The sequence below is a fragment of the Salvelinus alpinus genome, chromosome 24, assembly GCF_045679555.1.
Source record: "Salvelinus alpinus chromosome 24, SLU_Salpinus.1, whole genome shotgun sequence".
Lineage (NCBI taxonomy): Eukaryota > Metazoa > Chordata > Actinopteri > Salmoniformes > Salmonidae > Salvelinus > Salvelinus alpinus.
In genome coordinates, this window is record NC_092109.1 from 26,302,777 (window position 1) to 26,328,768 (window position 25,992).

Consider the following 25,992-nt stretch of genomic DNA (forward strand, 5'->3'; position numbering starts at 1 on the left):
GGGCCTAATGAATTTATTTCAATTTCATTATATGAACTGTAACTCAGTAAAATCTTTAATTTTTTTGCATGTTATGTTTCTATTTTTGTTCAATATATTTGTATTTTATTTGTATTTTTAAAATATGCTTTGTTGGGAAGAGCTCGTAAGCAAGCATTTCACTGTAATGTCTACACCAGTTGTATTCGGCGTATGTGACATACAATTTTATTTTATTTTATTGAACAGAAAAGGTGTATACAGCAGTAGTTTATAGGATTAACCTTGACTAGAATTAAGCAATAAGACCCGATAAGGTGTAGTATATGGCCAATATACCAGGGCTAAGGGCTATTCTTACGCTTGACGTAATGAGGAGTGTCTGGATACATCCCTTAGCCGTGGTATATTGGCCATATACCACAAACCCCTGAGGTTCCTTATTGCTATTATAAACTGGTTACCAACGTAATTAGAAGTTTCACATTTTAATGTCACATGCACAAGTGCAGGGAAATGCCTTTCTTGCAAACACAAGAACAGTAAAAATAAATGTTTTGTCATACACAAAGTATACAGTACAGGCTATACTACGGCTTTCATCCAATTATTCAGCGCTTGAACCACCCGGTTTATAACACAGTATATACACTGAGTGTACAAAACATTAGGCACACCTGCTCTTTCCATGATTCAAACCATGTTTCCAGCCAACCTTTTGGCTGGAAACATGGTACATGTACATGTTGGATGAGAAATTTCAACTTTCCAAATGTCCACAAAACAAAATACCTAGACAAGGTGAGATCTTTTTGTGTTGGTAAATGAATTATGTGCGAAATGTCAGTGGAAACCCTTTTATGTGCAAATATTACCATCATATTGTCACGTTCTGACCTTTATTTTCCTTTGTTTTGTCTTTAGTTAGTATGGTCAGGGCGTGAGTTGGGGTGGGCAGTCTATGTTATGTGTTTCTATGTTTAGGGTTGTCAATTGGCCTGATATGGTTCTCAATCAGAGGCAGGTGTTTTGCATTGTCTCTGATTGGAAACCATATTTAGGTTGCCTGTTTTCACTGTTGGTTTGTTGTGGGTGTTTGTCTTCCGTGTCAGTGTTTGTGCCGCACGGGACTGTTTTTCGGTTAAATTTAAACTTCAGAGGAAGAGGAGGAAATCAGCCGTTACACATATCAAGTAAATTTGGAGTCACGTGATGTGTGGTCCTCCCACTACTAATCGTCAGGAAAGCATGCAGTTTATGGAGGCTATTACAAAATAGCCTCCAACACTCTACTCAGCAAATTGGATGCAGTCTATCACAGTGCCATCTGTTTTGTCACCAAAGCCCCATATACTACCCACCTGTTAATAAACCCACCGAAATCAACTAATAGGACACAAAACAGACAGACACAAACGAAAAGGAAAAATGGATCGGTGGCATCTAGTAGGCCGGAGACGACGACCGCCGAGCACCGCCCGAACAGGGAGAGGAGCCACCTTCGGTGGAAGTCGTGGCACCACCACTGCGACTTGTATGCTCTCGTTGGCTGGCCCTCGCTTCATATTCATCACCAAACCCACTGGCTCCAGGACATCTATAAGTCTTTGCTAGGTAAAGCCCCGCCTTATCTCAGCTCACTGGTCACCATAGCAGCACCCACCCGTAGCACGCGCTCCAGCAGGTATATTTCACTGGTCACCCCCAAAGCCGCCTTTCCTTCCAGTTCTCTGCTGCCAATGGCTGGAACGAACTGCAAAAATCACTGAAGCTGGAGACTCATATCTCCCTCACTAGCTTTAAGCACCAGCAGTCAGAGCAGCTCACAGATCACTGCACCTGTACATAGCCAATCTGTAAATAGCCCATCCAACTACCTCACCATATTGTTATTTATTTTATTTATTTTGCTCCTTTGCACCCCAGTACCGCTACTTGCACTCATCTTCTGCACATCAATCACCCCAAACTTTTAATTTGCCAGACTGTATTAATTTCGCCACTATGGCCTATTTATTGCCCCACCCCCCTTATCCTACCTCATTTGCCCACACTGTATATAGACTTTCTCTATTGTATTATTGACTGTATGTTTGTTTATTCCATGTGTAACTCTGTGTTGTTGTTTGTGTCGCACTGCTTTGCTTTATCTTGGCCAGGTCGCAGTTGTAAATGAGAACTTGTTCTCAACTAGCCTACCTGGTTAAATAATGGTGAAATTAAATACATAAATAAAACGTGGGTTTTGTTATAGCATCCAGATACTGAAACAAAAGTTACAGCTTATATTGAATTGGGACCCTCATTACTTTTGTACAACTCAGTTCCGCAATACCAAAGAGAATACAAATAGCTTATCACACTTCAACCTGTGGTTTTCTGTCAAGCTCTGATTGGCAGGGCTTTCTGTGGCAGCTGGCCCCTGTCTATACCCCAGTCCTACATTGAGCGGTTATTCATTTTCCAAGTAGTCTTTGAAAGAGACTGACTTATGATGGCCTCTTTCAAGCTTGCACTCGTTGTCTTAATTTCTTACCAGACCACAGGTATGCTATACAATTGCACACAGTTTCGGTTAATACTATAACATATTAATATGATGTTATAGTATATTTAATTCAATGTACATTATTGACATATACATTCATGTTTTAATTAAACATGTAATTAAAATATATAATCTTGTTCATGAGACATTTAGAACCACAAATGGAAAAAAGTGTTTATGGAGACACATTTATATAACAGATTTTATTTTTCTTCATATTTGTATCTTTCCACAGCTTTGGCAAGGGTTGTCGGTGGGGAGGGTACACAACACGCCTGGGACAAGCTGAAAGTAAGAACTATTTTTATTTTGAAAACAATGATTCCCCCCTTTAACCCACAAAATATAGGACTACCAGTGTATGCAACATTGTGCTGCATACTAACAACCCCCTGGCAGGATTCAAAAAGCAAAAAAATATAGAGAAAAAATATAGAAATATTATTGTGTTTTACTAAGAGAAAATGACCAGATAATGTGCTCCATAATCAATATCATTACTACAGTATATGAATCAAATAAAGTATAATTATCAATAGTATTATCAATCAGATTAGTTCCCAGGGGTTCCCAAACTTTTTTGGCCCATGATCCCATTTTGATGAATTAATACATTTTTTGTGTTGTCACCAAAGGTGATGTAATCAACGGCCAATGTTTATTTAATATTTTAATTGGGGCTATGGCAGTCTACTACAAATCAGTCTGACAATACTTTTGACAGTATTTCAAGTTGAATGAAGTATGTTTTTTCGCTCAAGTTTTCATGTATCGAATACAAATCTAGATTTCAGTGTGTTTCAATCGCATGTTCAACTCTACTGATTTTTGTCACAAAAATTATTGCGTAAAATAGCAAATGTGCCTACTCTGTGCTTGGCACGTGCGCTCTAGCCAACAACACGCAAATACAGAGCGGTAGACTGTGCGGGTAGGCTAGTCACATTATGAGATTATTATGGATAACAGCCAGAATATTTGTATTTGTCAAACGGCAGTCAAGCATCGATCATTATGTCACCAGATTAAGACCCTAAATATTTATTGGAAAGGAGCATTAAACTCATCGCCGTGCACTTTCACCACCCTAATCTCAGGTCTCAAACCCTCGACCTTCTAGCCCGAGGTCTGGCGCGCTATCGACTGTGCCGCAAAAGCATGCTCGTGCGGCAGAGTCGATTTCCGCGTTTATAAACCCAGGGTCGTTACACTATGTAGTTTAAAGACTGCATGGTTTTCCGAGTAGGCCTAGTAGTGGGAGGACCACACAACATGTCATCGCGTGATTCCAAGTTTACTTCGATATGATGGTTATTATATCAATATTTGCACATAAACTCGTTTCCAACGCCTTTTCTTGAATAATTCATTTTACCGACAGAAAAAATACCACCATGTCAACTAACAAATGATCTGTTGGCATTTATAAAATTGTACCGAAACGTCCTATTTCCATCACAGCTATCTTGATTTTTTTCTCATACAGTATGACTTTACTTGCATAAAAACTGTAGATGGAAACTTTTCTCCCAGTCTGATTTAGTGTCTGGTCTTGTCTTCTCTGTTCAGTGGGGGTAGGTGCCGTTTAAAATGAGGGAGGATAATTGTATGTTTTATGAGCATGGCCTTATTTCTATCACAGCATATTGGATGACTGTCATTCATATTCCACTCACCCAGCTCAGTGTAACATCGGTAGGTTTATGCTATTACATGATACTCAAAATGTCCCTGTTCCCATCATGAGGTTGCTACAACCTAGCCTATGAATGCAAGTTTATAATGTAGGTGCACAGGTCGAGATTACTGAGTAATCAAGGTGACAGAATTAAGCTGACAGATACATTCAATACCGTTTTGCACACTCTTGCTTGCATCTAGCTGATCTAGGATGTAATCATTAGTCCAACAGTTGCAAATGAGAGTTTCTATTGGAATAATTCAGGTATATTTATCCCCGCTTCGTTCCATTTGCTTCCATTTAAGAAACGTTTTCAACAGAATTGGTGGAATGAATACACACCTGATCACACGCATTCACAGTTGACTTTCATAGCAACCATATTAAAACAGCATGATCACTTTGCTCCTTGTATATATAATTCCTTCTCGCAACTCTCTACGCGCTCTCCTCCTCTCACTTTTTTCCTTCGCTTGTAGACTTCAGTGCACAACACATCAGCTATCTGTGACCAGGAAAAAACAACTTCCCAAGTCAAACCTTCATATCATGACTGTTAACCATCATTGTCACTTCATAGTCAACATACACAACATGACCAAAGGTATGTGGACACCTGCTCGTCAAGCATCTCATTCCAAAATCATGGGCATTAATATGAAGTTGGTCCCCCTTTGCTGCTATAACAGCCTCCACACTTCTGCGAAGGCTTTCCATGAGATGTTGGAAAATTGCTGCAGGGACTTGCTTCCATTCAGCCACAGAACATTAGTGAGGTCGGGCAATGAGGTTGGAATCTGTGCAGTCAAGTTCTTCCACACCGATCTCTACAAACCATTTCTGTATGGACCTTGCTTTGTGCTTGTGGACAATGTCATGCTGAAACAGGAAAGGGCCTTCCCCAAACTGTTGCCACAAAGTTGGTAGCACAGAATCGTCTAGAATGTCATTGTTTGCTGTAGCGTTAAGATTTCCCTTCCCTGGAACTAAGGGGCTTAGACCAAACCTTGAAAAACAGCCCCAGACAATTACTCCTCCTCCACCTAACTTTACAGTTGGCACTATGCATTGGGGCAGGTAGCGTTCTCTTGGCATTCACCAAACCCAGATTTGTCCGTTGGACTGCCAGATGGTGAAGTGTGATTCATCACTCCAGAGAACGAGTTTCCACTGCTCCAGAGTCCAATGGCGGTGAGCTTTACACCACTCCAGGACGTCCTCCGGAAGTTGTCATAATTACTGTGTACGTCTGTGGAAGGGGGTGAGAACCAAGAGCCTCCTAGGTTTTTTATTAAAGTCAATGAACACAGAGGAGGACAGAAGCCAGCTGTCCTCTGGCTACACCATGGTGCTACCCTATAGAGTGCTGCTGTGGCTACTGTAGACCTTCATTACAAAACATTGTGTTTTAATCAATTATTTGCTGACGTGAATATATTTAGAATCGTTTTATCTAAAAAGGATAACTTTTTAAATGCTTCATTATTTTTATTTCTATGAAATTCACTGAGGAGGATGGTCCTCCCCTTCCTCCTATGAGGAACCTCCGCTGACTCTGTTCTAATGAAGCTTGTGGGCATTGTATAGGGAAACAGAAGACACATACAGTGGGGCAAAAAAGTGTTTAGTCAGCCACCAATTGTGCAAGTTCTCCCACTTAAAAAGATGAGAGAGGCCTGTAATTTTCATCATAGGTACACTTCAACTATGACAGACAAAATGAGAAAAAAAATCCAGAAAATCACATTGTAGGATTTTTAATGAATTTATTTGCAAATTATGGTGGAAAATAAGTATTTGGTCACCTACAAACAAGCAAGATTTCTGGCTCTCACAGACCTGTAACTTCTTCTTTAAGAGGCTCCTCTGTCCTCCACTCGTTACCTGTATTAAAGGCACCTGTTTGAACTTGTTATCAGTATAAAAGACACCTGTCCACAACCTCAAACAGTCACACTCCAAACTCCACTATGGCCAAGACCAAAGAGCTGTCAAAGGACACCAGAAACAAAATTGTAGACCTGCACCAGGCTGGGAAGACTGAATCTGCAATAGGTAAGCAGCTTGGTTTGAAGAAATCAACTGTGGGAGCAATTATTAGGAAATGGAAGACATACAAGACCACTGATAATCTCCCTCGATCTGGGGCTCCACGCAAGATCTCACCCCGTAGGGTCAAAATGATCACAAAAACGGTGAGCAAAAATCCCAGAACCACACGGGGGGACCTAGTGAATGACCTGCAGAGAGCTGGGACCAAAGTAACAAAGCCTACCATCAGTAACACACTACGCCGCCAGGGACTCAAATCCTGCAGTGCCAGACGTGTCCCCCTGCTTAAGCCAGTACATGTCCAGGCCCATCGGAAGTTCGCTAGAGAGCATTTGGATGATCCAGAAGAAGATTGGGAGAATGTCATATGGTCAGATGAAACCAAAATATAACTTTTTGGTAAAAACTCAACTCGTCGTGTTTGGAGGACAAAGAATGCTGAGTTGCATCCAAAGAACACCATACCTACTGTGAAGCATGGGGGTGGAAACATCATGCTTTGGGGCTGTTTTTCTGCAAAGGGACCAGGACGACTGATCCGTGTAAAGGAAAGAATGAATGGGGCCATGTATCGTGAGATTTTGAGTGAAAACCTCCTTCCATCAGCAAGGGCATTGAAGATGAAACATGGCTGGATCTTTCAGCATGACAATGATCCCAAACACACCGCCCGGGCAACGAAGGAGTGGCTTCGTAAGAAGCATTTCAAGGTCCTGGAGTGGCCTAGCCAGTCTCCAGATCTCAACCCCATAGAAAATCTTTGGAGGGAGTTGAAAGTCCGTGTTGCCCAGCAACAGCCCCAAAACATCACTGCTCTAGAGGAGATCTGCATGGAGGAATGGGCCAAAATACCAGCAACAGTGTGTGAAAACCTTGTGAAGACTTACAGAAAACGTTTGACCTCTGTCATTGCCAACAAAGGGTATATAACAAGGTATTGAGATAAACTTTTGTTATTGACCAAATACTTATTTTCCACCATAATTTGCAAATAAATTCATTAAAAATCCTACAATGTGATTTTCTGGATTTTTTTTCTCATTTTGTCTGTCATAGTTGAAGTGTACCCATGATGAAAAATACAGGCCTCTCTCATCTTTTTAAGTGGGAGAACTTGCACAATTGGTGGCTGACTAAATACTTTTTTGCCCCACTGTACATGTTCTTGAGAATGTTATCTTTCAGTGATGGGGTCATAATATTTAGTGTCTTAATAAGAACCGAGCCAATTTCACTTCTGTTTTCTTTAAAACAGATTTTCAGTCTATAGACTATAGAAGCAGGTATAAAAGAGAGGAGACATGTTTTGCAACACAAAATAACATTTCATAGAAATCTAGCACTACTTTTCAGGGAGTACCTTCAGGAATAATGTCAACTTCCACTTATATACTAAGTAGAATAAATGGATGTTTTTGCCTCAGTATCCCGCCACAGCTTTGAGTTGGCATTCTTCTCTTTCCCTCTCCTCCTCTCAGAAAGGGGACAGCTGCCAGGACTGTACCCAAATAATTGAACTCCTTAAAGACCTTATCTCCAACCCGGACATACAGGTGAATGCATCGACAGAACATGCACCCCTGAACCATACATACCATACATTTGAATCATTCATAATAACACCCAGAAACATATAACCATCACATCAGTACTACTTGTATGTGCAAATTATGCTCATTCACCTGGGTCAGTTTTTCTTCCTATTTATGGCTGCAGATAGAGCATTCAGGTTTCTTTTCCGCAAACAATGAAAAACAACAGACACTTTCAGTTCCTGAAATGGTTTTCACCTGTTTTTTCCCACAAACCCTCACTCAACACAAGTGGTACAGTTTGTGCTTCTGTTCTGCGATGCTGTTTTGGAGAGTTAGAAAGCCACTTCCTCTTTTCTATATAAAAGTAACTATAAAAGCAGTTCACAGTGTATTTCTGACTTCTAAGTTCCCCTTTCCTCTGAGGCTGGTCAGGCACTTCGGTCTGTGTAATCTCACCCCGGAATAGTTAATTCTTCTTAAACACAATCAGTGGCCCAACAAACCAGTGGTATGCAAAAATAAATGTACTTTACTGTAGCTTTTAATACATATTCTAATATGTCTTAATGATTGTAAAACACATCATTTACTTAATGTGCCTCAAAATGATTTCAACTGATGCCTCCCACTCCTCCATCCCCAGACTGAGATCAGGGGCGAATTGGAGAAACTATGTGACCTCATGCCAGGCCCTGCGTCCCCCAAACTGTGCCGGGAGCAAGTGGATAAGAACCTCCCCCTGGTCATCACCTTCTTGACCAGCTTCTTCGTAAGTGCTGGTGGGAGGTTGAGAAAGATCCTGGTTTGTAATTTTTTATATCATTCTGACTGAATGAGCCTGCATTGAGCCTCGCTCCTCTCCCACAGAAACCCACTGAGGTGTGTACCGTGTTGGGACTTTGTGGCTCCCAGTCAGACAGCCAGCAGCATAGCCTGGTGACCGATCACATTCAAGAGGGTCTGAAGTCAGCCATGACAATGACAAAGGTGAGACAAAAAGAACAGGACTAATGCACTCTCTCTCTGACCTCTACTCTGTGTCCCGCTGACTGTTTTTGTTTGTCTGTACCTGACTGTTTGTCTGTCTTTATCTTGTTCTCTTTCTCCCTCTGTTTTCTTTCTGTTTTGTCTACCAGGTGCAGTTCTCGCCAGAATGTACCTTCTGCATTTATCTTATCAAGTCACTGGAGAGTATGCTGCCGAAAATAAGGACTGAGGTAAGGCATGCCATAGAAATATAATTAGTGCAGGGATCATCAACTAGATTCAGCCAAGGCATGCACACAGGAACACACACACCCCAGCTGTTGTTCATATCTTTATAATACTGTTATTCAATCGAGGTGTTGCCTGTGTTAGTGTTCTTTTTTTTTTCAATCACTTTGGCACATTTTTCAGATGTAAGTTGTATATTTTCAAAACTCTTAGAACAAAACTCTAAACTGATAACACTTGTAATGCCCCTATCTTATGTTCAGAACATTTGACTGTGTATTCTTAGAGGTTAGGGTTAGGGTTAGGGTTCACCCCTGAGTCATTCATGCAAAATTAATGAAATACCATGAGAACATTCAATTTAATCACCAATATATCAGGTAATGACAGGCTCACCATTTAGTCATTTTAACTACCATTTAGTCCAATACCAAAAAATACAAGACACGCATTTCAAAACTGTTCTTTTTGAAGTGCTTAATAGAAAGAATAGTAGATGGTAAATATAATTTTCCATACAGTATTTGACTATAACTTGCAAAAAAATATATAATTTGTATCCAATGGCAGATTGTGAGCATGTTGAGAAATATGTCTGTCAGTTTTACATTTTATTATTCTTATACAGTAAATAGGTAGGACAAATCATCAGAAATTGGGGTATTGTAAAGGAGTTGGCTACTGTAAAAACGTAGCACGGTGTTGTATGTTATTTCTGCCCCATGCTACATTTTCCAAGATCACCTTTTCTACGGGACTTGTCAAATGATACAGTATCGCCTGTCTATCTGCTTGAAATTCATCAGCTTACAGTGTATCAATGAAATTCAGATAATGAGTGGACTATATTGTTATATATAACGCAGGTCACTCTCCCGGGTGGCGCAGTGGTCTAGGGCACTGCATCGCAGTGCTATGCTGCGCCACCAGAGTCTGGGTTCGCGCCCAGGCTCTGTCGCAGCCGGCCGCGACCGGGAGGTCCGTGGGGCGACGCACAATTGGCTTAGCGTCGTCCGGGTTAGGGAGGGTTTGGCCGGTAGGGATATCCTTGTCTCATCGCGCTCCAGCGACTCCTGTGGCGGGCCGGGCGCAGTGCGCGCTAACTGAGGGGGGCGGGTGCACGGTGTTTCCTCCGACACATTGGTGCGGCTGGCTTCCGGGTTGGAGGCGCGCTGTGTTAAGAAGCAGTGCGGCTGGTTGGGTTGTGCTTCGGAGGACGCATGACTTTCGACCTTCGTCTCTCCCGAGCCCGTACGGGAGTTGTAGCGATGAGACAAGATAGTAATTACTAGCGATTGGATACCACGAAAAATTGGGGAGAAAAGGGGATAAAAATTAAAAAAAAAAAAAAAAAAAAAAAAAATATATATATATATATATATATAACGCAGGTCTTTCATCAGATTGGGGAGAATTTGGAACTATCGATACCCCAATTTCTGATGATTTGTCCTACCTATTTACTGTATAAGAATAATAAAATGTAAAATTTGGAACTACCATTTGGAACTATCGTTCCAAATGGTAGCACATAGAGTGACTCTTTCCACTTCCTATTGAAGCACAATGGCACATACATACAGTATATGATTTGGTTTACCTTCCATCATAAATTGATGTCAGATTGATACGTTTATGAGGCAAACATATATACATTTACAGTGTTCAGCAGTTATCAAACTATACTGTATATGCTAACTACAAGCACTACATAATTTTGGTTCAGTACTTACCAGTTTTGAACAGTTTGATTAAGTGATTGTCTGATTATTTGTATTGTTAACAACAAATAAGAAAATCTAATCAAAAGTCAAGTGAATGTTGCATTTTGAAAAGCAGATACTTAGGTTGATTATGCATCCAAATTGAAAGAGTGATTTGGTGCAATGAACAAGTGACTTTGTGATAGTCATTTTGATGATTTTTGTGTTTAGTATTGTGAAAATGTAACACATACTTGTGAAAATTGTACCAAAGTGATTAAAAAAAATGTAATACAGTTTTTTACCGTATTGTGGTGAATTTTCAAAACTCTTAGTACAAAACTCCACACTGGTAACACTTGTAAATTACAGTACATTATACTGTTTTCATATTAGGTACACTATCCCATGTGTGATCAAAGGTGTGATCAAATGAAAGAAACATTGTTTAGCAGGCACTAAATTGCATCAAGCTTGTCTTGAGCATTTGGACATAGGTTCTCATCGAAATCAAAGTAAATATCCTTATTGTTCATGCACCTGGGGAATAACCTTTTAGCATTGCAAATCAAAGTCGGATTTAGGTCTGGTGTGAAATCATTGCATGCCTCATCCATGGCCTGAAGGAGGGTGGTACGCTTATGGGATGGCAATCATACATCTTCCACCTGTATTGTAATCATGTATTGTATTTTAAAGTATTGTATTGTACTTCTGTATTGTGTTGGTCCTGTACGTGGCTTAGTTCATTAGAACACAGCACTAGCAACACCAGAGTTGTGGGTTTGATTCCCACTGGGGTCACATACCAAAATGTGTAGACTATTGTCACTTTGGATTAAAGTGTCTGCTACGTAAATTACATATATTACAGTACTGGAGGATGCATTTCTTTCTTGTTTTGGACTTTCTGGATTATTTGCATATTGGTATTGTATTGATATTGTATTACTGCACTGTTAGAGTTACAAATACAAGCATTTCACTACACCTGCTGTAACATCTGCTAATCTGTGGATGCGACCAATAAACTTTGATTTGTTACGTACAGTACATATCTGATCTTGTCAATGTCAGATTTTTTTTATGTACTGTGAAGTAAAATCATCATTGTCATCATCATAGTAGTACATTTGAGTATACAGTAAATCATACTTTTTATGTTTCTACTTTACAGACGTATATTTTAATTATGGAGTTCTCAAAATCTGTAGTAGACAAAACAGTTGACATGTCAAATCTATAGGTTTACCAAATGTTTAAGTGATCATCAATTCAGAGCAGTCGGATTAAGTTATAGTAAAATGTATTTTAACAAAAGAGGAGAGAATCATATCAAAAGTAATGTGAGCATTGCATTGTGAAAAGCAATTATTTTTATATGAACATGTATTGCAATGTGAAATGTATTTCTAGATGATTAAGTTTGATGAAAGGTGACTGTATGATTTTGTGTGTTGTAATTAGTCATTTGAAAATTAGTTGTAAAAATTGCAGGTATATATATATATATATTTTTTGCATGTACATTGATTTTATGCTACACAAATGTAAATACCATGAAATGTTTCTAAACTAATCCAATCTGTTAGTAGTTGGATTGATTTCACCCGTTGCTGAGATGGTTGTTCCAGTTTAGATAGTTTAGGTAGTCTACATTTTTTCGAGCTCTACCTTGGCAGTCATTCTAAATGCAGGTTGCAGGTGATTAAAAGTAAAAATTGTTGGATATCCTCAATCTGGCTGGAATTCAATAGGATTTACACATCATTTTGCAAGCCAGCATAATGTGATGTAGCCAGTTTATAAGCTAGTAAACTGTTAAATTCAAATTCCAAAATACACGGTATCAGTGAACACCATAGGACTGTACCTTACACACTGAGTTAGTGTAACATTTTAATGCCACTGGTGTTAGAAACTATCAGTTGGAACACACTAAAAAGTGTTGTCGTCACCCAATATAGCGTTCAATACCTACATCGCTGGTGTTAGGAAATATACATTGTAACACTGTTAAAAGGGCAACACTTTGAAAAGTCTTTAGAAAAATACATTCTGGTGGTTCTCATGTAAACACTTAAAAATCATTCAATTGTACACCCACAGTGTAAACTTACCAATCAGAGTTTTCTGTGCGCTAACGCACACATTTATATTTTAGCAGACATTTGTATCCAAAGAAACTTGCAGGAGCAATTAGGGTTAAGTGCCTTGCTCAAGGTCACATTGACAGATTTTTCATCTAGACAGCTTGGGGATTTGAACCAGCAACTTTTTGGTTACTGTCCTAACACTCTTAACCGCTAGGCTACCTGCCACCCTACATGTGTGTGCATGTACGCACACACAAACAATCCTTTTCCCAATGCCCTGTATCTGTTTCCCGTCCCAGATGGCTGTGATTGATCTGCTGGGGAAGGTGTGTGGTATTCTACCCATGTCCTACAGGAAGCAGTGTGAGAACCTGATAGAGAAGTATGGTAAGATGCTGATGGACATGCTCCTGACCTACGCCACCCCTGAGGTCATATGCACCCTCGTCGAAGCCTGTCATGGCATGGATACGCCTGTCCTGGGTGAGTTCATGACCACTTCATCGTTCATCCCTCCTGCCCTGCTTTGCACCACCACCATATAATCACTTTTCTCTCTATAATTTCCTCTTCTATATTATCCTCTGTTTTGAAATGTCTCTCTCTTCTTTCCCTCTCTCCTCTCCCTCTTTCTCTCCCTCTCAGAGAGTGCTCCTCTGTCTGACTGTGACTCCTGTCTGACCCTGGCGGTTCTGACTCGTCTACAGCTGGGCTCCAATGCTTCAGAGCCCCAGACCTCCTCCTTCCTGGCCTCTGTCTGCCAGCTCCACCCCAAGGCCCTGCCTAAGGTCAGCCCTGCCCCCTGGTCTACATCTCCCCTCATCTCACATAGGAGCCTTATAGATGCCTCTGGGCTCATGTCTTATTTCTCTCTTTTCAGTGTGATGGCTTTACCCAGCGTCATGGCCACCAGCTGAAGGGGGTTCTGGGTAAACCAGAGTCTGCCCTTGATGTGTGTGAGGTATGTCACGTTTAGAGTCACTCGACTACACACTGTAACATAACATGAAAGTCACTAAGGATCTGACCCTTTTTTCAATTTTCGCCTAAAATGACATACCCAAATCTAACTGTCTGTAGCTCAGGACCTGAAGCAAGGATATTCTTGATACCATTTGAAAGGAAAGACTTTGAAGTTTGTGGAAATGTGAAATTAATGTAGGAGAATATAACACATTAGATCTGGTAAAAGATAATACAAAGAACAAAACATGCGTTTTTTAGTATTTTCTTTGTACCATCATCTTTGAAATGCAAGAGAAAGGCAATAATGTATTATTCCAGCCCAGGCGCTATTTAGATTTTGGCCACTAGTTAGCAGCAGTGTATGTGCAAAGTGTTAGACTGATCCAACGAACCATTGCATATCTGTTCAAAATGTTGTATCAAGACTGCCCAAATGGGCCTAATTGGTTTATTAATACATTTTCAAGTTCCTAATTGTGCACTCTCCTCAAACAATAGCATGGTATTATTTCATTGTAGCTATTGTGAATTGGACAGTGCAGTTAGATTAACAGGAATTTAAGTTTTCTGCCCATATCAGATATGTCTATATCCTGGGAATTTCTTTTGTTACTTACATTAGCCTACGTTAGCTCAACCGTCCCGCGGGGGGACACCGATCCCGTAGAGGTTAAATTCACATTTCTATGGGGTGGGGATGTACTTTAAGTTTGTTTGTTTCTCAGAGAGTGGGCCTGTGTGGGGGAGTTATAGAGGCAGGAGAACAGGGAGGGGACCCATGCACTCTGGGCCCCAGCTACAGTTGCAGAGACCTCAAGACTGCCCTGGAATGCGGGGTAAGGCCACTGAACGCACCAACAAAGTTTTATTTTATTTTACCTTTATTTTATCAGGGAGTCCCATTGAGACTAATGTCTCAAGACTAAGGGAGCCTTGCATCACACAATCACACAAGAAATTACACAATAGGAAATACATCAAGAAAATACATAAAAGGATAGTACACATTTCATAACAGAACAAAGGTGTTTAAATCTTTGCATGCAATTTGTCATATAGATGATGTCAATCTGCCAGAAGTTTGCGTGGAAGTAAGAACCTCTGCCCAGCACCTACTCTCAAAGTGGACGGTAAGTTGACTCTTGATGTACATACAGCGCCTATAAAAAGTATTCACCCGCCTTGGATTTTTTCACATTTGTTGCTTTACAAAGTGGGATTGAAATGGATTTAACTATGATATTTTGCCATTGATCTATAAGCCACCCCTTGTTTCTAAGAAACCATACACAAAATGTATCATTTGAACAAATATTTAGGAAGAGATCATCTTTTCATACAGTATTATCATTCATTCATGGTTGAATGGATCTTTGGAAGTTTAGAAGTAGTTAGTGATATTAATAATACACTTTTACCTTTGGATATTTTATTTAGTTGATCTACAAGTTAGTAATATGTTGGATTTATGTCTCCATCTCAACCAAAATTCTAAGTTGAAGAATAGGACTAAATCAAATAAAACTATATTTGAAGTGCATTTAAGTTGGATTTTATTTAGTTCTATTCATTAACTGAGAGACAAACTGTATATTGAATTGTGAACATTGAATTGTGAACACAACCACATATCAACATTTGAAGGAGATGTGTCTTCTGCTTGGATAGTGTATACATACAGTACCAGTCAAAAGGACACATCTACTCATTCAAGGGTTTTTCTTTATTTTTACTATTTTCAACTTTGAACTTTGAAATAACACATATGGAATCATGTAGTAACCCAAAAAGTGTTTTAAAAAATCCAAATATATTTTATATTCTTCAAAGTAGCCACCCTTTGCGTTGATGACAGCTTTGCACACTCTTGGCATTCAAACATACCATTTTACCATCAACATTGAAACATGGTCAAATAATACATGTCTAATCAAATATGAAATTCAACATACACTGAACAAAAATATCAACGCAACATGCAACCATTTCTAAGACTTTACTGAGTTACAGTGCATATAAGGAAATCAGTCAATTTTAATTAATTAATTAGGCCCTAATCTATGAATTTCACATGACTGGGAATACAGATATGCATCTGTTGGTCACAGATACCTTAAAAGTTACGGGCGTGGATCAGACAACCAGTCAGTATCTGGTGTGACCACCATTTACCTCATACAGCGCGACACATCTCCTTCACATAGAGTTGATCAGGCTGTTGATTGTGACCTGTGGAATGTTGTCCCACTCCTCTTCAATGGCTGTGCGAAGAAGCTGGACATTGGCAGGAACTGGAACACGCTGTAGTACACGTCGATCCAGAGCATCCAAAACATGCTCAATGGGTAACGTGGAAGAACTAGGACATTTCCAGCTTCTAGGACATGTGTACAGATTCTTGCGAAATGGAGCTGTGCATTATCATGCTGAAACATGAAGTGATGGAGGTGGATGAATGGCACGACAATGGGCCTCAGGATCTCGTCACAGTGTCTCTGTGTATTAAATCGCCATCGATAAAATGCAATTATGTTTGTTGTCCATAGTTTATGCCTGCCCATACCATAACCCCACCGCCACCATGGGGCTTTCTGTTCACAACGTTGACATTAGCAAACCGCTCGCCCACAACGCCATGCACGTGGTCTGCGTTTGTGCACATTTTAGAGTGGCCTTTTATTGTCCCCTGCACAAGGTGCACCTGTGTAATGATCATGCTGTTTAATCAGATTCTTGATATGCCACACCTGTCAGGTGGATGGATTATCTTGGCAAAGGAGAAATGTTCACTAACAGGGATAGAAACAAATGTGTGCAAAAAAATGCTTTTAATACGTATGGAAAGTTTCTGGGATCTTCAATTTCAGCTCGTTTATATTTTTGTTATGTGTTTGTGTAAATCGCTGACAAAATATTATTATTTTTTATTTCACCTTTATTCAACCAGGTAGGCTAGTTGAGAACAAGTTCTCATTATTACAATTAAATCCATTTTAATCCCACATTTTAACACACAGGGCCGGTTTAATGCAGGGGCTTACAGGAGCCCGCTCTCAATGTTCAAAATACACCAGAGAGCATAATGTAGCCACATTTCTTTATTTTGGCAGTTACAGGTATGCCTTACAATTTGGGCAGCATGCTCGCCAAATATAGAACAGTTTGTTGCATTGTGGCCATAGACACATTTTCCATAGAAGGGTTTTGAAGCCTCTTACGGCTGTTAATTTGCCTTTTGCTAATTTAAAAATACAATCACAGGAAAAACATAGTTTGGAAAGCAAATGCCTACTGCTGAAAAGAGAAGAATAATCTGTTTGTAGATTTTTTTTTGTTTGTTGAGGGAACAGTATCACTGTTTTTCAAAGTAGTTTATCTTGAGATATGCTATTGCCACGAACAGCGCATCGGCCATCACCGGTGAGTACTAGCCTAGGCTTCTTCTTCATCATTGGGTGAGTCAGTGTGCCACTTATTTAGTAGCCAACTGTAGCCTATAATATACTGTACATTTAACCTGGTCAGTCTGTCATGGAAAGAGCAGGTGTTGGTAATGTTTTGTATACTCAGTGTATTTCCTCCTAATATTGTAGGCTACATTGAATCTGTGTGTCGCTTCATTGGCCACAAAGCCAGATTGTTTTTATTGATAAGTTTGTCACTGTCAGAGTAGCCACTCTCACAGTAATTTGCTTGGCATTAAAAGAGATTCTGCTAATGTTATGTAGAATTGCATGAAAAGGCACATTTTCCAGACCCTGCAAAAATAAATGTGGAAATCTACTCAACTGTAGCCTATGCTTTATTACAAAGGGCCTTTTTCTTCAAGGGTACATTTAATCACACAACATTTTGCATTTTTATGCACAGATTGGGCTTACAAAACACTAGGATGTGTCAGGAAGGGGGGGGGGTTATAAAAAACAAAGACATGATTTATTAAACTGACCATAGTAACACAAATATGAATAAATCTTATGATAGGCAAGCTATTTAGGTTTCAGATGAACTGGTTGTCACACACACAAATGACTCGGGTTGTAAATAAATGTTGTGCCCACTCTTTTCAGATTGATAATCCAAGACTTTGAGAGCCTGAGGCCTTCGCTACAATGGAAGATCCCAAAGCTTTCAACATCAAATTACAAATATTCTATTTACTGTGTCAATATTTTTCTATATGATAACACTTCACACATGAACATTGCACTGAATATTTTGCCAATGGATATGATTTTATAAAACTCTTCTGTACTTTTACTTGCAGGCAGCACACAACAGTCAGTATGAATAAATCAATGCATTCCTGCGAGCTAGGGATTAAGAGAACATGATAAAGACATTGAAACTTTTTAGAGACCTTACATTAGCAGTAAAGGTGGTCTACAAAGCTAAATGTACTAAGAAAATGGTCAGATTACCTTGCTTGTGATTTTAGCTTTACATGTGACCTCAATCCTCATATGAATATTAGTTGTGTTCTTCATGCTCTTTCTTTTATGGTTACTGACATTATCAAAATCAAATCACATCATAAATAAAACTTTTCCCATTGACAGACCCTTTCATGGAAATAATTTCTACAAACAGGAGCAATTGTGTATTGAAATTCCAAACAGTGTACATTAAATTGTGTCCTCATTAGGGACATGATAATCTACCTCTCCCAATTAATTTATTTCTGTTTCAGTACCCATGGAGGTTAGTGCTGCAAGTGTTGCATATTGAGAATTTTAGAAAAATTCAAAAAGGAATTATGCACAGAACATCAGGGTAGACTTTTATTCAAAGGTTTCACATGGAGCATTTCAAGTCTTTCGGAAATGGAACATTTGAGCCAAGGGGAGGGGTCTGTAAGCATCAAGAGAGCATCACAGGTGAGGGGTTGGAGATGGTAGCAGGAGCAGGCAGGGTGTGTGTGGGGAGGTAAAAACATTAAAAAAGGCACTTTTACACCTTCAGTAACCAGACTGAGCCTCACCACCAAAAATGTTAAAGATATTAAAAGAATGTAGAGAATGCAAATGATGCAGTCCGCACATACCCAACAGAGAGAGCATTGTAAACGAGGCCGGTTTCTCTGTACAACACCCGCCAGACTTTTGCTCCTATCAGTGGGCATGTGGGAAGGAAAAAAAAGTTTAAAATACTTCTGCGAAGTCAGTCATCTCCCAAACCCTTGTCGCTAAAATATAAATAACACTGGCAAATGCTTAGAGCACCACCTAGTGGCTGCAACAAAGTTTTTCTGTGGACCACTTTAGGAACCAGAGGGTAAAACAATGCTCTAATGCTTTTTAAGTTTACCTTCCTCACTTGTCAGCATCCATGTTAAAAGATCCCTAAAGGCAGTCAAATGAAGCACTTTCGTTTGTTTTCAAGTATTGAGTTATCAAATGGTAAAGAGAGCCCCTCACAGGAGCAGACTGAAGCAGTTTCTCTAGCGACACCCAGTGGTCACTGTCTAGAGGGGAAGTGCCTTGCCTTTACCTTGGTCTATCAGGACAAACAGAACATTCTAGAACTTTCACATGTAATCTTAATTTGACAAAGGATGTGACAGAGGGAATAGAGATACAACATACATCCCAACAGAACCAGAATTCATTAGAAGCTTCTGACTTCTCTGTAACACGTCAGAAAACATGGTCTGAAGGGTTAACTGTTCCAAACAAGGTACTATAGTTTAAGGAAACTCAAGTTCTGCAGTTCCACTTTGACAAATGGGTTTTTGGTTGCATCTGACAAAAAATTCAAAACTTCAAAACTTCTGACAAAAAATAGTTAAGGGGACAAGATTTACATCCTAATTACCTGTTGCAACTCCTAGCATTCTTAGGCCTAAAATGTGCCATCAATTATTTCTCCAACCAGAGAAACATTGGGTGGGGGATAGGTACAGAAACAGCAGGGAGAAGAGAGAAAATACATTTCTGTGAAGATAAAACAACTGTCAGAGGGAAAGACAGGAAATGGATTTCAGGGGGTGTGCAAGCAATTGCAGATGGGTAGAGGGGACAGGAGAGTAAAATGTTTCCTTTAGGGATGAGAGTTTGGGGGTGATTGTGGACATTCGTCCCTCCCAGAGCTTGTAGGTTTTTCTGTAGTACACCCATAGCTCAGGGTGAGGGATTCAGTATTTAAGCTTTTTGGGGACCTCCCAGGGGAAGGCCTCCCGCCCAAAGTGGCCATAGGCAGCTGTCCGCTGGTAGATAGGCTTTTTCAAGTCGAGCTCCCTGGAACACAAAAAGCACAATAGTGTTGAACTGGGTAAATAAATGCGCAGATTACTAGAGGGCAAACCAAGCCGTTGCCATTCAAATGTAGAACCCCTAGACCCATGAGGACCAGCTCCGGCCCTATGGGACCGCTGATAACAAAATATGTTACTGGCAGCCACCATTATTCCACACTACCTGACAATGACACCAGGGCGGAGGTCAAAGTTCTTCTTGACGATGTCCAGCAGCTCCCTCTCGCTCTTCTGAGAAGTCCCATAGTGGAAGATGGAGATGGATAGGGGATGGGCCACTCCAATAGCATAGGCTACCTGACAACACAGCCACTTCTTATTAACTTACATGATCAAGATTCACATGACAGGTTGTAAAATATGCTATCTTTACTTTTCATCTCATTGTTATACATAACAGTTCTAAGTGAATGACTCTTATAGCAAATCAAAACCTGAATCCACAAGCTGAAAACAACCACAAAAGACAAATAAAATTGTTAGGTTGCAGCCATTAGCTCAATCCTGACCTGGACCAGTACGCGCTTGCAGAGCTCAGCCTTCACCAGGGACTTGGCCACCCAGCGGGCAGCGTAGGCAGCAGAGCGGTCCACCTTAGTGTAGTCTTTCCCTGAAAAGGCCCCTCCACCGTGGGCCCCCCAGCCTCCGTAGGTGTCCACAATGATCTTACGTCCGGTCAGGCCAGCATCACCCTGAGAGGGGGAGAGTCAGCCAAGGAGCCCAGGACAGCCTTGGAAATGTCTCTCGTGTTGACAAGAGCCTACTTTAAAAAACAAATCTGACTGACTATGTAGCTACTTGATCACATCTCTCTGGATGGCCATTTTCTAGAGTCTATTGAGGACAGTGGTGTACAATACATCTCTCAGTCTCACCTGAGGACCTCCAATGACGAAGCGGCCGCTGGGCTGCAGGTGGTAGATGGTGTCGTCGTCCAGGTACACGGTGGGCACCACAGCCTTCACAACCTGCTCCTTCAGCGCGTCACGCATCTCATCCAGGCAAATTACTTCATCATGCTGCACGGACACCACGACAGTGTGCACACGCACTGGGAGCATGGCCCCACGGTCCTGCCTATACTGAACAGTCACCTAGAGAGGGCGACGAGGTATGAAATGTCAATCAAAGAGTACACACGTTTGACAAGGTAAGGCAAGGTACTAGGATACCTGCATGTGATTGGAGTGCATCTGAAAAGCCAGCTTCATTACGAAGATCTGGACAAGGGATTACATGACTTCCTTGCCATAGTTGGTACATGGGTGTTCATGGGCTACAATGCTGAATCTAACCTGAGTTTTGGAGTCTGGCCTCAGCCAGGGGAGGGTTCCGTTGCGGCGCAATTCAGCCATCTTGGCATTGAGCTTGTGGGCGAGGACGATGGTGAGGGGCATACACTCCTCAGTCTCATCCGTGGCATACCCAAACATCAGACCCTGTAACACAAAACACAGTCAAACACTTGGAGCGGGGTCAAAAACAAACACTATCATACGGTCAAGGCCCAGTCACTTCCTCTCACAAACACTCAAAGACAGGAGCCTTCTAACCTGGTCTCCAGCTCCCACATCCTCCTCTTTGCGGTCCAGGTGAACACCCTGAGCGATGTCAGGGGATTGCTGCTCCAGAGCCACCAGGACATTGCAGGTCTTATAGTCAAAGCCTGTGGGAAGGGAAGTCAAACCTCAGTGTTACTTTCTGTACCTACTAAAGCAAACCCTGTGACCTCTTAAAACCATGTTTTCAATGGAAAGTAGCAATTTAATCTAATCAGAGCAAATTCGCCATAATACCCTTGGAGGAGTCGTCATAGCCAATGTACTTGATCGTGTCCCTGACGACCTTCTGGTAATCAACGTTTGCCCTGGAGGTGACCTCCCCTGCCAGCAGGATCATCCCAGTCTTAGCTACAGTCTCTGAAGAAAATGCAGACAGAAAGAGAAAGCATGTGAGAGAAAGAAGGGGACAAATGGAAGAAAATCAAGTGAAGGAAAGTGAGTGGAAGTGAGGTAAACATGAGCATTAGCTATTCAGGGTGATAAAGGGGGGACAGAAGCAAGGTCATGTTAATGTAACATGGACAAATCCATAGAAAAGTTTTTAATGGGTGCTTGATCATTACCACATGCCACTTTGGCATCAGGGTCCTGCTTGAGATGGGCATCAAGCACAGCGTCACTGATCTGGTCACAAATCTTATCTGTTAAACAAGAAAAGGGAGTTACGGGTGTATCCTGCTTAAACATATAAAAAAGACACAGCTGAACACTTCCCCAGGCAGTTTATCCCTGCAAATGCAAAACCAATGGACCAATATGAGCGACAGCTGCAAAGCACTAGGGTGGCCACATTCCTAACCACAGTCCATTCACACCCTGGCTGGCACCCCCCAGCCCCGCAAGGAGGGGGGCAGTCTCTACAAGACAGTCTCACCACTAGCACCATGTTGGCTTTTAATTCAAAAGATTATCATATGGACTGAATTGTTACAACATTGACTGCTTGCTTAAAGCAGCTTCTTGTGACAAAAGGTGCATAATGCGACAGGCTGCCCACAGTTGCACTGCAGTCCCTGGAGAAGAGGCCTAGGCCTATATTTAGGGTGGAGGTAAGCCTAGATAATCAGCTGCAATGGAGCTGTCTCCCTCCCCCAAATGTTGAGTGAGCATTGCACTTAAACCTGTACATGAGGACTGTAGCCAGAAAACCTGGCTAGCTACTGTAATGCAAACAAAAATATAAAAACATGAAACAATTTCAAAGATTTTACTTCATAAGTAAATAAATTCATTAGGCTCTAATCTATGAATTTCACATGACTGGGAATACAGACATGCATCTGTTGGTCACAGATACCTTGACAAAAAAAGGTAGGGGCTTAGATCAGCACACCAGTCAGTATCTGGTGTGACCACCATTTGCCTCATGCAGTTCGACACATCTCCTTCGCAGAGTTAAATCAGGCTGTTGATTGTGGCCAGTGGAATATTGTCCCACTCATCAATGGCTGTGCGAAGAAGCTGGATATTGGCGGGAACTGGAATGAGCTGTCATAAACATTGATCCAGAGCATCCCAAACATGCTCAATGCGTGACATGTCTGGTGAGTATGCGGGTTATGGAAGAACTGGGACATTTTCAGCTTCCAGGAATCGTGTACACATCCTTGGGACATGGGGCTGTGCATTAACATGCTGAAACATGAGGTGATGGCGGTGGATGAATGGCACGACAATAGACCTCAGGATCTCAACACGCTCTCTCTGTGCATTCAAATTGCCATCGATAAAATGCAATTGTTTGTTGTCGGTAGAGGTGAACAGAATGCCCCACAATGGGGCATTCTGTTCACAACGTTGACATCAGCAAACCGCTCGCCCACACATGTGGTCTGCGGTTGAGGCCAGTTGGATGTACTGACAAACTCTAAAAATATATTGGAGGTGGCTTATGGTAGAGACATTAAAATTCTCTGGCAACAGCTCTGGTGGACAATCCTGCAGTCAAAATGCCAATTTCACACCCAAACTTGAGACATCTGTGGCATTGTGTTGTGTGACAAAACTGCACATTTGAGTCACTTTTTAAATTGTCCCCTGTAATGATCATGCTGTTTAATCATAGTCTTGATATGCCAAACCTGTCAGATGGATGGATTATATTGGCAAAGGAGAAATGCTCACTAAGGGTGAAGTAAACAAATTTGTGGACAACATTTAAGAGAAATAAGCTTGTTGTGCTTATGGAACATTTCTGGGATCTTTTATTTCAGCTCATGAAACAATGGTAATTTGAGGTGAAATGAGTACACCGTGGTCTCATGCTTCAGTCAAATCAAAATAAATCACCGACACAACTGTTACTATACTACACGCATTGGAATGAACTAAAATACACCACTGCTAGAGAACTCCGCTAACCCAATGACCAGATAACAACAAAAGCTACTTGGTCCGCGCTCGCAGTTGCATTATGTCACGTGCACGAGCTCGCAGTCTACTGATGTAATACCGTTGTTCGACTCGCCCAAAATGTGGTAATAAATTCAATGAAAGGAACAACGACGAATATATGAAAATATGGCATATATGTTACGTTTTTAAATAAACGCACCACAGGTGGCGACTTGACCATCCAGACAAGTATTTTAGTGTCACACTTTTCTGGATTAGCATTAGCTTCTAGCTAACGTTAGCTAGCACCCGATCCCATGGCGAAGGCAACCCGCGTGGCCTGACTCTGGCTCGCGTTCCCCATTCATAATATCGGCTGACTCAGATCAGCAAATGTGAAAAATAGTCAAATAGCTAGCTGACTGAGGCATACGAACAATATGTTAGCTAACGTTTATGCGTGTTTGTAAAAATGACTGGCAGGCATTTGGCAGCACTTGCTGCTAGTTCGCTGAATCTACCACATAACCTTTCCTTATGTTGGAAACTAGCTAGCTAAAATAATACGGACTCAAACTCACCTGGGTGTCCTTCTCCAACAGATTCAGAGGTGAACAAAAAGCAGTCTTCATCAATGAGTGAGTTATGGAAACCGTTCAATTGCCCGTTCATTTTAAAGGAATTGTTATTTGCAGAGTATATCTAGCTAAACTCAGTCAACTGTAGTTTACAAAATATGATGTATCTGATACTAAGTATATTGCCCAATTTAAAAATTAGGGTTTCTGTAGACTTAGCTATTTCGCCGGTGTTCTTGAAACAATCTGGTGGCGTTGATATTTATCCTTCAATCGCGTCAGTGAGGGGCGTCCCCGTGTCCTGTCTGTTTAGCCAATTGCAACGTATAGGAGGGGCTGTTGACTAAGGACACGTTCCAGGTAGTCTTTTTTCGGGGGGGGGGGGTGTAGTGATGATCGAGTACACACTGCGCCCACCAAGTCGTTTTTTAAATGTATTTTTTATTTCACCTATATTTAACCAGGTAGGCTACTTGAGTTCTCATTTGCAACTGCGACTTGGCCAAGATAAAGCAAAGCAGTTCGACACATACAACAACACAGTACAACAGTAGTACCACGGTGAAGCATGTGTTGATGTATTGTTGTTAGTACCGGTATGTGGAAGAGAGGGAAAGATTGGTGTACAGTAATCCCTCGTTTATCGCGGGGGTTACGTTCCGAAAATGACCCGCGATAAGTGAAATCCGCGAAATAGAAAACTTCTTTTTTTTTTTACAATTAGCAACTATTACATGTATACAAATACAGTGACTCACGTGTAGGCCGTTTCACTGCTCTTCAGACTGGGCCGCTGCATCCTGACTGCGCTCTGCAGTGTTCTCTTCTTCTGAAGCCCGCGGTGCAGGTGTGTTTGTTCGGGAGAAGAGCATAGTGATAGGCAGCTGTTGTCGCTCTTTTTTCTTCTTTGCAAAAAGATCCTTGTACACCGACATGCCACCATCGATTACGTTGGAGAACTGTAATGAACGGCTCATCAAAGGGTCCCATTCCTCAGCTACTCGCTTAAGTTCAGTGGCCATTCGCACCATGGTTGCTAAGCGACCAAGCGTTAGTCCTTCCTTCCTTCCTGGCCAACTTAATGTAAATTTGCCAAGCTGTTTTATGTACGTACACATAACTGCACGAGACGACAAAATGATAGCACAATTCGTAGCATGTTTTGATACAAGAAGCGGGAGTGAGTTTTTAGCGAATCAGAATGCAGAGCACAATGCACCAAAAAAAAATAAAAAATGCATTATGAAAATCCGCGAAATAGCGAATCCGCGATAAGTGAACCGCGAAGTGGCGAGGGATCACTGTATAGGGTTATTGAGGTTGGAAGGGGATGAAGGGGATGGGGCAGGGTTTGATAGAAGTTAGTAGGTCTCTTTTAATTTTCTTAGTAGTACAGGATAAGTGTGCAAAAACTAAATTCGGTCTTGCATTCCTAAATAACAACATTTTTTTAAACTTTGGCAAAGTCTACAAAACGCAGTCCACTCTGT

At 41.1% G+C, this 25,992-nt stretch overlaps 2 protein-coding genes across 2 annotated transcripts; one reads left to right on the plus strand and one right to left on the minus strand.

The window, feature by feature from the left end:
• Positions 1-2,380: 2,380 nt before the first annotated feature.
• Positions 2,381-18,331, plus strand: LOC139552427 (prosaposin-like). The gene is made up of 12 exons (XM_071364159.1): positions 2,381-2,525; positions 2,763-2,818; positions 7,739-7,813; positions 8,439-8,564; positions 8,663-8,782; positions 8,932-9,012; positions 13,109-13,292; positions 13,455-13,597; positions 13,690-13,770; positions 14,501-14,611; positions 14,835-14,905; positions 17,846-18,331. The coding sequence occupies exons 1-11, from the start codon at positions 2,471-2,473 to the stop codon at positions 14,868-14,870; spliced, it is 1,068 nt and encodes a 355-aa protein (XP_071220260.1). The 5' UTR covers positions 2,381-2,470; the 3' UTR covers positions 14,871-14,905; positions 17,846-18,331.
• A 212-nt stretch (positions 18,332-18,543) lies between these two features.
• Positions 18,544-24,837, minus strand: LOC139552426 (S-adenosylmethionine synthase-like). The gene is made up of 9 exons (XM_071364158.1): positions 24,506-24,837; positions 22,154-22,231; positions 21,825-21,947; positions 21,582-21,694; positions 21,324-21,467; positions 20,904-21,122; positions 20,538-20,720; positions 20,192-20,325; positions 18,544-20,011 (listed from the first exon to the last, which is right to left on the minus strand). Exons 1-9 carry the CDS (start codon positions 24,594-24,596, stop codon positions 19,909-19,911), a joined length of 1,188 nt encoding a protein of 395 aa, XP_071220259.1. The 5' UTR covers positions 24,597-24,837; the 3' UTR covers positions 18,544-19,908.
• Between the last annotated feature and the right edge of the window lie 1,155 nt (positions 24,838-25,992).